This window comes from Heloderma suspectum, chromosome 1 (genome assembly GCF_057233095.1).
Source record: "Heloderma suspectum isolate Gila_16-S chromosome 1, 16-S_ref, whole genome shotgun sequence".
NCBI lineage: Eukaryota > Metazoa > Chordata > Lepidosauria > Squamata > Helodermatidae > Heloderma > Heloderma suspectum.
The window spans coordinates 9,831,884-9,843,218 of NC_139458.1; the positions used below are offsets into that span (position 1 = coordinate 9,831,884).

The 11,335-nt window shown below is 46.0% G+C and overlaps 1 protein-coding gene across 6 annotated transcripts in view; it reads left to right on the forward strand.

The window, feature by feature from the left end:
* SLC35F4 (solute carrier family 35 member F4) overlaps nucleotides 1–6,891 on the forward strand; it is a 166,602-nt gene extending 159,711 nt beyond the window's left edge. For all 6 annotated transcript variants that reach the window (XM_084835453.1, XM_084835462.1, XM_084835491.1 and 3 more), the window contains 3 exons: nucleotides 1,898–2,090; nucleotides 3,751–3,840; nucleotides 6,412–6,891. In XM_084835453.1, the coding sequence (XP_084691579.1) occupies nucleotides 1,898–2,090; nucleotides 3,751–3,840; nucleotides 6,412–6,653 (525 nt within the window). In that variant the 3' untranslated portion in view covers nucleotides 6,654–6,891. The remainder of the gene's footprint in view (nucleotides 1–1,897; nucleotides 2,091–3,750; nucleotides 3,841–6,411) is intronic.
* The last annotated feature ends 4,444 nt before the right edge of the window (nucleotides 6,892–11,335 follow it).

Here is an 11,335-nt window from a genome sequence, read left to right on the forward strand (position 1 = left end):
TCCCTTTATCGAGTCTTAATGAAAACTCTATTATTCCACAGCAGCAAGATTAACATCTCTGCGTTCCACTCATTTTCTGCGCTGGCATTTTATTGACGGTGCTTGACTGAGGCTCGCTACGCTGCTACCCATGACCGGGAGAAAATGTTGAACGCTAATGACAATTCCTCCAGTGAGAGGGGGAAGCTTACATTTGCAGCATCTCTCTCTTATTGCAGGTGCAAACCTCCTAAGAGGCTGGTAGGGACTCCCATGAATTCTGGGTCCTATAATGCCTCCTCTGCCCCCCAGGACTGCTCCATAGTATAAATGGCAACGCTGTTTCTAAAACAGGGGTGGACAACGTGTGGCCCTCCAGATGCTTGGTCCTACAATTCCCATGATCCCTTACCATTGGCTATGATGGCTAGGGCTGATGGGAGTGTAGGCCAAAACATCTGGAGGACCACAAGTTGCTCACTCCTGGCAAGGGGAGCCTGGAATACTAATACTTATACTGTATTTCTAATATGCTTTTCTACTAGAGTACTCAGTATACACTATACTTTTTTAAAAAAACAGTAAAGGTAAAATCAACATAAACAAGCAATTAATTAAAACCAATATGAAACAGATGTAAGAATCTCAATAAAATTTGGCAGCAGAAAAATCTAAAAGTGCACATCAGAAACCCATTGAAACAAAAATTCTCTTTCATTTGTAATGAAAATTGCTCAAATAGGGGCCTGATGAATCTTGATCAGGTGGGTATTCCAGAGCTGTGGCACCACCACAGAAAAGGCCTCGTCTGTAGCACGCACCATGAATATCTTGGGATGGCACCTACTGGAGGGACTCAGGTGACCAGTGCGGTTGTCTTGAAATTGTCTGCTGGTGACCTCATCTCTTACCTTCTATAGCAACTGAACTTTCAGAATGCTGTTTTAAGGGCAGCCCCACAAAGAGCACATTGCAGTAGTCAATCCGTAAGGCTAGAAGGATATAGTACTAATCAATCCAGAAACCTGCTTTCTGGATTGATTGATTGATTGATTGATTGATTCCTGGCAGCTCAAAGTAGTTTACAAAAGTAAAAATAACATCAAAAGTTGAACTATAAATAACATAAAATAATAAGCACTGCCACCATTATTGATTAAGCAGGCATGGGGGCGGGGGGAGAAGGACAACACCTGTTCAGCCAGTTTTATGGAGAATTCTCTTGATACATTTCCCTCGGGACATGGCAAATTGTCCCTGTTCCTCCTCCATCTGCTGAAGGAATAAAGAAAAGTTCCTTATATGGACACCAGGTTACATGGATTCCTCTTGAAGGTCTCTTAGGGCACAATCCTATGCATGTTTAGAAAGAGAAAAGCAAAGCTGGCTGGGGAATGCTGGGAGTTGTAGGCCTTTTCTCTGTCTAAACGTGCATAGGATTGCACCCTTAGTGATAGAAGAGGAAGCCCTTACCTCAAGCCCCTTAGCTGCACAGAAGCATCAGTCTGGGCTAGAAAGAGCGGGCTCAAGTCGGCAACCTCCGCATGTAAGTCAGCAAAGGTCAATCTGTAGCAGCCTTCCTCAACCAGGTGCCCTCCCTGAGGGAAAGCTGGGGTTTATGGGAGTTGCCATCCAACCCATCTGAAGGGCACCAGATTGGGGAAGGCTGTCCTATATAATTCAGACCACGGATCATGTCCTGGCTGCCTAGGCACTGGTCCTGAGTTCAGGTTCCCCTGCCAGTATGGAGGGACAAGGTATGTTTTCTTCCTAGGGGCAGAAGCGGGCACCTGAATGTCTGCTCTCCGAGGGTGGGCTGCTGCTGCACAGCTCCTGGCTGTGCTGTGGGAGTGTCACAAATGTTGCTTGAGTTTATCCTCCATCACCACCCCCAATTCTTTTCCTTCCCCCTTCTTAGGTTTTGTTTAAGATGTTCCTTGGAAGTGCCAACTTTGGGGAAGCTGCACACTTCATCTCGACCCTCGGCTTCTTCAACCTGATCTTCCTGTCCTTCATGCCTGTCATACTGTATTTTACAAAGGTGGAGTACTGGACGCCCTTTTCAGTGGTGCCGTGGGGCTACCTGTGTGGAATCGCGGGTCTCTGGCTGGGTAAGTGTGTGAGCAAATGTTCCCATCTTCAGACGCCCAGAATCTTTGGGTGTTTCCTCCGTCCTGGTCACCAGCCCAAAAGGAATGCTCCGAGCCTTTTTTTCCCTTTGGTTATGGTTACATATGTTCTGGTCACATATATCAGACCATATCTTAGCTGGTTAATGTTTCCATTTCTACCTGGTTTTTAAGTATGAATTAATCATTTACTTATGTCATACACCTTAATTCATTACTCTCAAATCTTTATTCCTTGATCCCCTGTTTACACACCAAGTTTCATTTCAGAGATACTAAAAAGGGAGCCTTGTTTCTTTAGATCTATGCTCTCCAAAGTCAACGGAGGCGTGCGCCTATTCTACTGTATTTACAAATGCAATAAATTTCATCCCTACTTCTTCAAAGGTATCTTCCTTTCATTGCCCTCGGGCGATCCTTAATGTTTGTGTCAATTCCTCAAGGACAGCGATCTGCGATATTCTCTGCTACCAGCTTTTAAACTGCAGCCCTTTACAATCCTTCCAATGTTTGGCAATGAACCATTGTGCCGCTAACCATAAGTGGCTGACCATCTCCTTTCTTTGCTGATCTTAGCCTTTTCATTAAACTTGACTTCCCCTCTCTGTTTCCTTGATGGATTTCTTTTCGCATGGTTCTTATTGGGAGGGGAATTCAGGAGAGAGGGACACTGATGTAAAAATGCCAGTGGTTTCTAGTTCTAAACAGTAACAAGTTCCAAATATCACATACAGCAGGAGTGCACAGTGGAGGCTGGTGGCTCTGATGTCAGTGGGGTAGTGAACTTGCTTTGGGTTTCAGACAGAACCAGTCAGAACTCTAAAGGAGCTCTCCAAGGTGCTTTGCATAGTTTTGCACCTTGGAGAGCTCCTTTAGAGTTCTGACTGGTTCTGACTGCAACTTGGAGCAGATTCACTGTCCCACTGACATCAGAGCTTCCACTGGGTGTGCCCCGATCTGGCTCACCTGGGGTCCCAATCCACCCCTCTGAGGTTCTCAAGATGATTGTCCCACATTTTATGAAGATGGGCATGCTGCGGAGGAAATGGACAGAGAGAAAAGTTCCTTCCTCTCTCACACATAACACCCAGACTCAGGGTCATCCTATGAATTGGTGGCAGAAGCAGGACAAAGGAAAGCCCAACAAATACATATTTGCTCCCACCCTTGGAGGCTCCCATGGCTTGAAAGCAAGATGAGGCAAATTCATGGGGAGGGGTGGGCCAGAGGCTCTTGGGCTATTAGGCATGGTTGCTAAATGGAAAATCCATGCACAACAGTTCCCATCATCCCGCACCACTGGCTCTGCTGGCTAGCACTGATAGAGTTGTAGTCCAACAACATCTGGAAGGCTGCAAGTTGCCTGCCCTGGATGTACAGAAATAGTATACTTTTGAAGAGCAGGTGCTGGGGACAACAAAAGAGGAGAAAGCTTCCCAGAGCTTTTTGGAGCGTAAGGGCACAATCCTATGCATGTTTAGACAGAGAAAAGTCCTACAACTCCCAGCATGTCCCAGTCAGCATAGCTAATTTTTGCACGCCTAAATTTATTTCATTTATTTCCTTGCAGGTTCTGATTCCGTCGGCATGGAAGAGCCTTCTTCACTGTCTCATTCATGCCTTTGCTCTTTCCCTTTTATAGCTTTTAACATTTTGGTGAATGTCGGCGTCGTGCTTACATACCCCATCTTAATATCTATCGGGACGGTGCTCAGTGTTCCTGGCAATGCAGGTATGAAGAATGCCATTTGTTCACTTAAAATGCTTTGATCATTTGAAAAAGGGGTGTAGGACCTCGAATCCGGGGTCACAGTCCATCCCTCTGGGATTCCCCAGGTCGCCAGATATCCTTTCCCTGGCTCAAACCCCTTTCCCCCTAACCATTGATAGTTTGGTGGTTTCTCAGCATTCATGGAGTTTTTCCCCCTTCTGAAAGGTTGAAATGCCCCTCCTAAGGCTTAGTTTTATTTGTTTGTTTGTTTGTTTATTTATTAAATTTATTAATTGGCCATCTGGCTGGTCACCCAGCCACTCTGGTGGTAGCAAGAGCTTTAAGATGAATGATGCAGGGGTTTTATTTTTGTATTTTTGGCCCTGTCCCCTTTGCCTTTGGACATGCCCCTTTTGCCTGTAGCCTTGCCCATCTCTGGGATGTGGTCCCCTGAGAACTTCTCCAAAATGCAAGCTGGCCTTCGGGCTGAAAAAGCTTCCCCGCTCCTGGTTCAAAAGCACTTCTCTTCATAGAGCTCTTGTGCGGAGCCCGTGAAGGTCTGAGTGAGGCCAGCGGCGGCAGCTTGCAACGAGGGCGGGCCGCCGCCTCTGCTGCCACCACCTCCTAGGCCTTCTGGACACACGCTGGCAGCTGTCTTGGTCCAGGGAATGGGGGGAGCCATTTCCCCCTGTTATTGCACCATGGCTGTGCCCACGAGTGGCAGATCCATGATTTTTCTGGTTCAGTCCGTGGAGGCAGATGTACTCTGTGATATGATGGTTGTTTGGAGGATTTGCTCTGCAAAAATCATATGAAATCAAGAGGATCCCTGCCAAGGATCCATGTTTTTGTGCTGTGGCTGCATCCACAAGTGGCAAATCTGTGACCTTTCTGGTTCAGTCCATAGAGGCAGATGTGCTCTGTGATTGGATGGTGGTTTTGTGGGTCTCCCCTTTAAAAAATGATCCTGGAATGGCTTACATGTAATTAGTAAAGAAAGACAGTCCCTGCCCACAAGTGTACTATCTAAAAAGACATAACACACAAGGAAAAGGGGGGTGGGAAGGGAAGAGGAAAGAATTAAGTAGACTTCCAGCAGGACTGGTGAAATGGCCCTGGTTCCCCTCTCTTCTTCCTCCATATAGCCTCTGTATCACAGGAACAGGAAACTACAACCATAATGGGAGTGTGTGGTGGTGAAGTTGGTGAGGATGAGCAGCTGCTAAGAATGCTTACCATGTGAACTTTCAGCCCATCCTTTGGCATAGGCTCATGGCCAAAGCTTCCTCACCTGTTCAAAACACATAGGCCCTCTTATCCCTAGGCCCTGTGTAGGTGTCCCCCCCCACACACATTTCTTCAACCAAACTGATCTTTCACTCCCTGTACAGACATTGTGCTGTTTGCTAACATTCTGTTGCTGGTAGCCTGAGGAGTCATAATGTCCGTGAACATTTCATGATGATCACAGCAAATCAGCCAATGGTTAGAATGGGCTTTCAAGTGGAAGGCAAACTGCAGGTGAGATGGTCAGGTGTTATCCTAAGTATGGCCTGTTAAACTTGGGCTGAAAGGCTGAAGGTTAGAACTTTTGGCTGAATTTTGGGGTCGTGGGTGGTGTGAGGAATTCATATAACCATTTCTCTTGCTGCTGCCTGTTTCACAGCTGTAGCAGCAGGACTCTTTCCAGATGTTCTGTGTTCCTCACAGCGACCCCCGTTTTGTTTTCCCCATGTTGCCTGTTGTGAGTGATGCTGCATCATCACATAGCATCATTCACAGGGATGTTCTGGGGAACAAAATGGAGGCTTCCAGTGGAGGCAGCCAATCCAGCCCCCCACCCCACCTCTACTCCTGTAAAAAACTACACGATTATATATTTATTTTTATTTATTATTAAATTTATTAATCGCCCATCTGGCTGGTCACCCAGCCACTCAGGGCGATGTACAGCATATAATAAAACAGTTTAAAACAATAAAATTCTACAATAAAAACGTTTTCTAAAATACCCTAACCCACCCCAAATGCCTGCCTGAACAACCACGTTTTTAATGCACGACTGAAGCTCATTAAAGAGGGGGCATGGCGGAGTTCCCTAGGGAGGGAGTTCCACAGAGTGGGGGCCACCACAGAGAAGGCCCTCTCCCTCGTCCCCACTAGTCTAGCTGTCCTGGCTGATGGGGCAGAGAGAAGGCCATCCGAGGCTGCTCTTGTTAAGTGGCCTGTCTGGTGCTGCTGGAGGCGCTCCTTAAGATAGGCTGGGCTGGAACCATATAGGGTTTTAAAGGTCAAAACCAACACCTTGAATTTAGCCTGGGAAACAACTGGTTATAGTTTTGCTTACGGGGCATTATGGGGGAAACAAAATGGTGGTCACCAGCCAGTGACCGCCAAAGAGAGAGCAACATGGCTGGGTGGTAAATTCACTTTTCCTCACCCCTGAAACTTGCCCTACACACCCTGAAGACTGGCTAAACTGGGCCGCACATTTCACACACACCCTCCCTAAATGGGGTGGTGAAACAAGGGAGGAGCATTTTGGCTCAGCCCTCTCACTCCTCTTTTTTCTTTTCTCCCCCTGCAACGTAGCTGTTGATCTTCTCAAACGCGAGGTAATCTTCAGTGTTGTCAGGTTAGGGGCGACCATCATCATCTGTCTCGGTTTCTTGCTGCTGCTGCTTCCCGAGGAATGGGACGAAATCACACTGAGATTCATTAACAGCCTAAAGGAAAAGAAGAGCGAAGACCACGCTGAGGACATCACAGATTCCAGCGTTCACTTCAGGAGCAGGAGCAGAGCGAACGGGACGGTGTCTATACCGCTGGCTTAGAACTGGCAACTTCTTAACTGCACGGCCATGTATATTCTGTGAATATGATTTAATAAATTTTTTCTCACCCTCCTGTATGCTAAAAATGACCGTTATTATTTTAAAACCAGGGATGGATTGTAAAATTAATGCTAAACACATCAGTACGTAAACTTTTACATGTGTACACTTATCCAGGAGTAGGTGCAAAGAACCACAATAAATTGCTTTTTTTTTTATAAAACAACAACAACAACGCAAAGCAAATCTCTTTCTTTTTTGGTGGGTAGTTTAAAGGGATTGCAGGGGAATAGTTTTTAAATGGAAGTCACAACCCAATAAGAGTTGGGTGCCTCATAGATTTTGGGCAGCTGGTTGGCCACTATGTGAAGACAATGTTGGACTAGATGGAACCTTCGTCTGACCCAGCAGGGCCCTTCTTAAGTTCTTATATCAGACTGTACAACCTTTCAAATCGAGGAAGCCTTCAAAATATAGGACATTCCTCTGGCAGCCCTTCAAATAGAGGACTCTCCCTTATAAAGGGAGATGCCCAACCACCCTAATCCACATACTAGAGAAGAGCAGGATAAAGTCACAGAGAAGCACTTTGCACATTGTTCAGGGTGTCTGTGAAGGAAGCACAGGAACATTGGTAGTTGCCCATACTGAGTACGGGCAACTACCCTTGGTCCATCTAGCCCTGTATTGCCAACACTGACTGGCAGCACTGGTTGTCCGGGGTTTCAGGCAGGAGTTTTCCCAGCCCTACCTGGAGAACCTGGGGCCTTGTGCATGCAAAGCTACAGTTCCTCCCTTAACGTTCAGTCACGTGAACCCCACCTGAGGCCTGAAGTGGTATAGCCCAGGCCTCGCCCTCCCTCAGCGAGAACAAGGCTGTCGCAGAGTTTCTATTTTGCAGACAAGCCTTGAACATACAGAAGTGAAGCAACCTACTAACTTAATTTTTTTATCAGACAAAAACTGCCATTGGGTTCCATGCAATGAAAAATAAGAAGAAAAATACAATTTGACAAATGAGGCAGCTGCGAGATTACATTCTTTGGCACGTAAGGGCAATCAAGCCTCTCTCTGACAGGAAAACAAAACGTGTCGCGAATAATGGCAGCTCGAGAAGTCGTCCCAGAGCATAACGCATTTCTGACAGCTCAGGAAGGAAGCTGTGACAATAGTGACTGTCGTTCACAGCACTGTGTGCATAACAGTTTATGGCTATTCAAATAGATCTCCACTGCAAACATACTGCTGTGAGATATATATATATATATATATATATATATATATATATATAGTATTTTTATTGCACTCCTCAGCCGAAATAATCAAGAAAAGGAGACAGTCCCTTCCCACAGACTTCCAACTGAAAAGACATAACACGCAAGGAAAAAGGTATAGGGAGGGAAGGGGGGGGGGAGTCTGTCAGCAGGGCTTGGGAAAAACTTAATAAAATCTTTGAAACACTTAGCAATACACTCTAATATCCATACAATAACATTAGGTCAGGATATTACCCAATGTTATGTGATGGTTTTGTCACGCTTGGCTGCCACGGGGTCCCCCATAGCCCTGAAATGATTTTTGAAGGAAACCTTCTCTAGGCGAAGGGTCCTCATTTGGATCTGCTTGCAAAAATTCAGTGATGTATGCCTTGATCCAGCCAGGGGTGGATGCAAGTGGAGACCGACTTCTACACACATATCCTTAGGTGGCTGAGGAATCAGGCATGCAAAAGGGTGCTCTGTCTGTACTGACCTCCATGGCCTGATCTAACAGGGGAGGCTGCATCTGGGTAGTCCAGTAACGAAAGCTAGAAAAAGAATCTTGCATTTCCATTTTATTGAAGTGGAATATAGCCACCAGGACTAGTAGCCTTCTCCTCCATGAATTTGTCCAATCCCCCTTTAAAGCCATCCAAATTGGTGGCCACCACTACTAAGTAAATTGCATAATTTAACTCTGTGTTGTGTGAAGATGTCCTTCCATTCATTTGACCTGAGTATCTCACCATTCGACTTCATGGGATGACCCCATTGGATCCTAGGATTATGAGGGAGGGAGCAAAATGTCTCCCTATTCACTTTCTCCAGACCATGCATAGTTTTGTACACTTCTATTGTGTCTCCGCTCACTTGCCTTTTTGTCTAAGCTGAACAGTCCCATTCAGTGTCCATCCTCCCAGTTTGGAGAGATCCTTTTGGAGCTCTTCACAACCCTTTGTTGTTTTACCCACCCAAAATAATTTGGTGCCATCAGCAGACTTGGCCACCTGACTGCTCACTCCCAATTCCAGACAATTTATGAATAAGTTGAAAAGCATTGGTCCGAATACAGCTCCCTGTCAGACCCCACTGTTTACATCCCTCCATAGGGTGAAGTTACCATTTATCCCTACTCTCTGATTTCTGTTCTTTAACCAGTTACTGATCCATAAGAGGGCTTCTCCTCTTATTCCACGACTGCTAAGTTTGCTCAGGAGTCTTTGGTGAGGGACTTTGCCAAAAGACTTTTCAAAGTCCAAGTAAACAACGTCTACCAGATCACCCCTGTCCACATGTTTATTGACACTCTCAAAGAACAAAGTGAGACAGCGGAAGCCATGTTGATTCTTTTTCAGCAGGGCTTGTCCTTCTATATGCTTACTTATTTTATCTTTAATAATGCTTTTGTCTTTGATAATGGTTTCAACCAAATTACTTGGAACAGATATTGTTAACCAAACACTTGAGCTGTTCGGGAGCCACCAAAGGCCCTCAGGCCTTGCAGTGACAAACAGTGTAGTAATGCATAATGCAGTAATTAAAATGCAAACTGAACTAATTTCTCCTCTATCCCTAAACCAAATCCAGCAAACAGATTGTGCAGGTGAACCTCTTTTAACGTAGACATCTAGTGAGGGAGAAATCATTACCTGCTTGATCTTTGTGTGTCAGATGCAGAGGTGTGAGTGCAGGTGTTGGTAGACAGAGCTGCGTTCCACATGGTCTGCCCTGTGCCCCCTAAACTATAGGGTGGAAGACATGATCCCGTTGCCATTGTTGAAGTAAGGTTGAGCCGCACGCCCGGTCAGTTTTGGAATATGGAATGTTCCAAATAATAAAAAAAAAATGCCAAAAAATGTCTTGGGTGGTCCCAGGGCATAACAAGTGCACAAACAAATTGGAAGCTTCCTGGAAATTTGTTCCAAGCTCACTTTTGGGTTCTGACCTGCTGCTGCTGGGGGTTCTGTTGCCTCTCTCTTCAAAATCAAGACGGCCTATTGCAGGGGTCCCCAACCTTTTTGGACCCATGGGCACCTTTGGGAATTTGAGAAACTGCTGTGGACACCAGCACAAAATGGCTCCCATGGAGGATGTGGCTTGTCACATAATGGCTGCTGTGGGGGCCTGACTAGTCAAAAGTGAGCTAAAGAGGGGTGGGGCAGAGAAATAGGCTAGAGGCTGGGGGAGGGGAATAGCAAGGCAAGGGGGTAGAGATGAGAGAAAGAGCCAGGCTAGAAGATAGAAAAAGAGAGGACGAAGGCTGCCCTAACTTTTTCCAAGTTTTTATGAAAAAATATTTTTTTTGAAGAGGGAAGAGATTGGAGATCTTCATGGGTGCTGCTGGAGGTCCCTGTGGGCACCACATTGGGGACCTGTGGCCTACAAGCCTGGCTTCCCTTTTCCTTTCCTGTCACCCGCTATTTAGCCCTTCCTTTCCTGCAATCCGTTTTCATTCGGTTGGGAAGGGCAGTTGACCACACGGAGTAAACACTTTGTGATAGAAACATTAAACCAGTGAAGCATGAAGAGTCTGTGTGGGTGAGTCACCCGGGCTGGGGGGTGTCGCTTGGAGTCATGCATTCCATCACTGCATTATGCAGCAGTGCTAAAGCGATAATTCCCGGCCTGCGGGATGCCCTCTCTAGCAATCATTTACATCAGCAATGTGGGGGAGAGGGCACAGCTGAGTGTAAAAGCTTTGTAAAAATGCAGAAGTTGGAGACGGGACTCTGTCATTCTGTGATGGGGGCTGGAGCTGCTGTGAGTGGGGGGGATATAAGAGGCTGCTTGTTACTAGGTCAGATTAGATGTCCATCTAGCACAGTATTATCTACACTGACTAGCAACTGCTCTCCAGGGTTTCGGGCAGAAAAGCGTCTTTCCCATCCCCTGCTACCTGATCTTTTTAATGGGAGATGCCAGGGATTGAACCCGGGACCTTTGGCATACAAAGCATGTTCAGAGCTGTGATCTATTGGTTAATTTCTGGTCAGTCACATAGGGCCTGTTGGTTGCTGGGCATTTTGCTCAGAATCCTGGAGGTCGATGGACTGTCTGATCCACTGAGGCACTGATGTTCTTAAGCAGGAGTGCACACTCTGGAACACTTAAGGCACATTGGTTCTCCCTAGTCGTTAACAGATCCTGAATATGCTTTCCTACTTCATTAAATTCAGCGCAGACTGGTGGATCACAGATATTCTAATTTAAAAATAAAATACAATAAGTACAACATAGAAGACTGAAGGCAGCCCACCCCTGGGCTAGCAATGACTAACAGGGATTTGTCACCATTCTCATCAAATGGCAGTTTCCAGGATCTAGCGATGGGTGCAAAATTTGCTCGGTTGACATTTTAATGTGAACTTACCAAATTCACACTTCCTGAACCTATCCATCAACCAGAATGCAGTTAACCGGTGA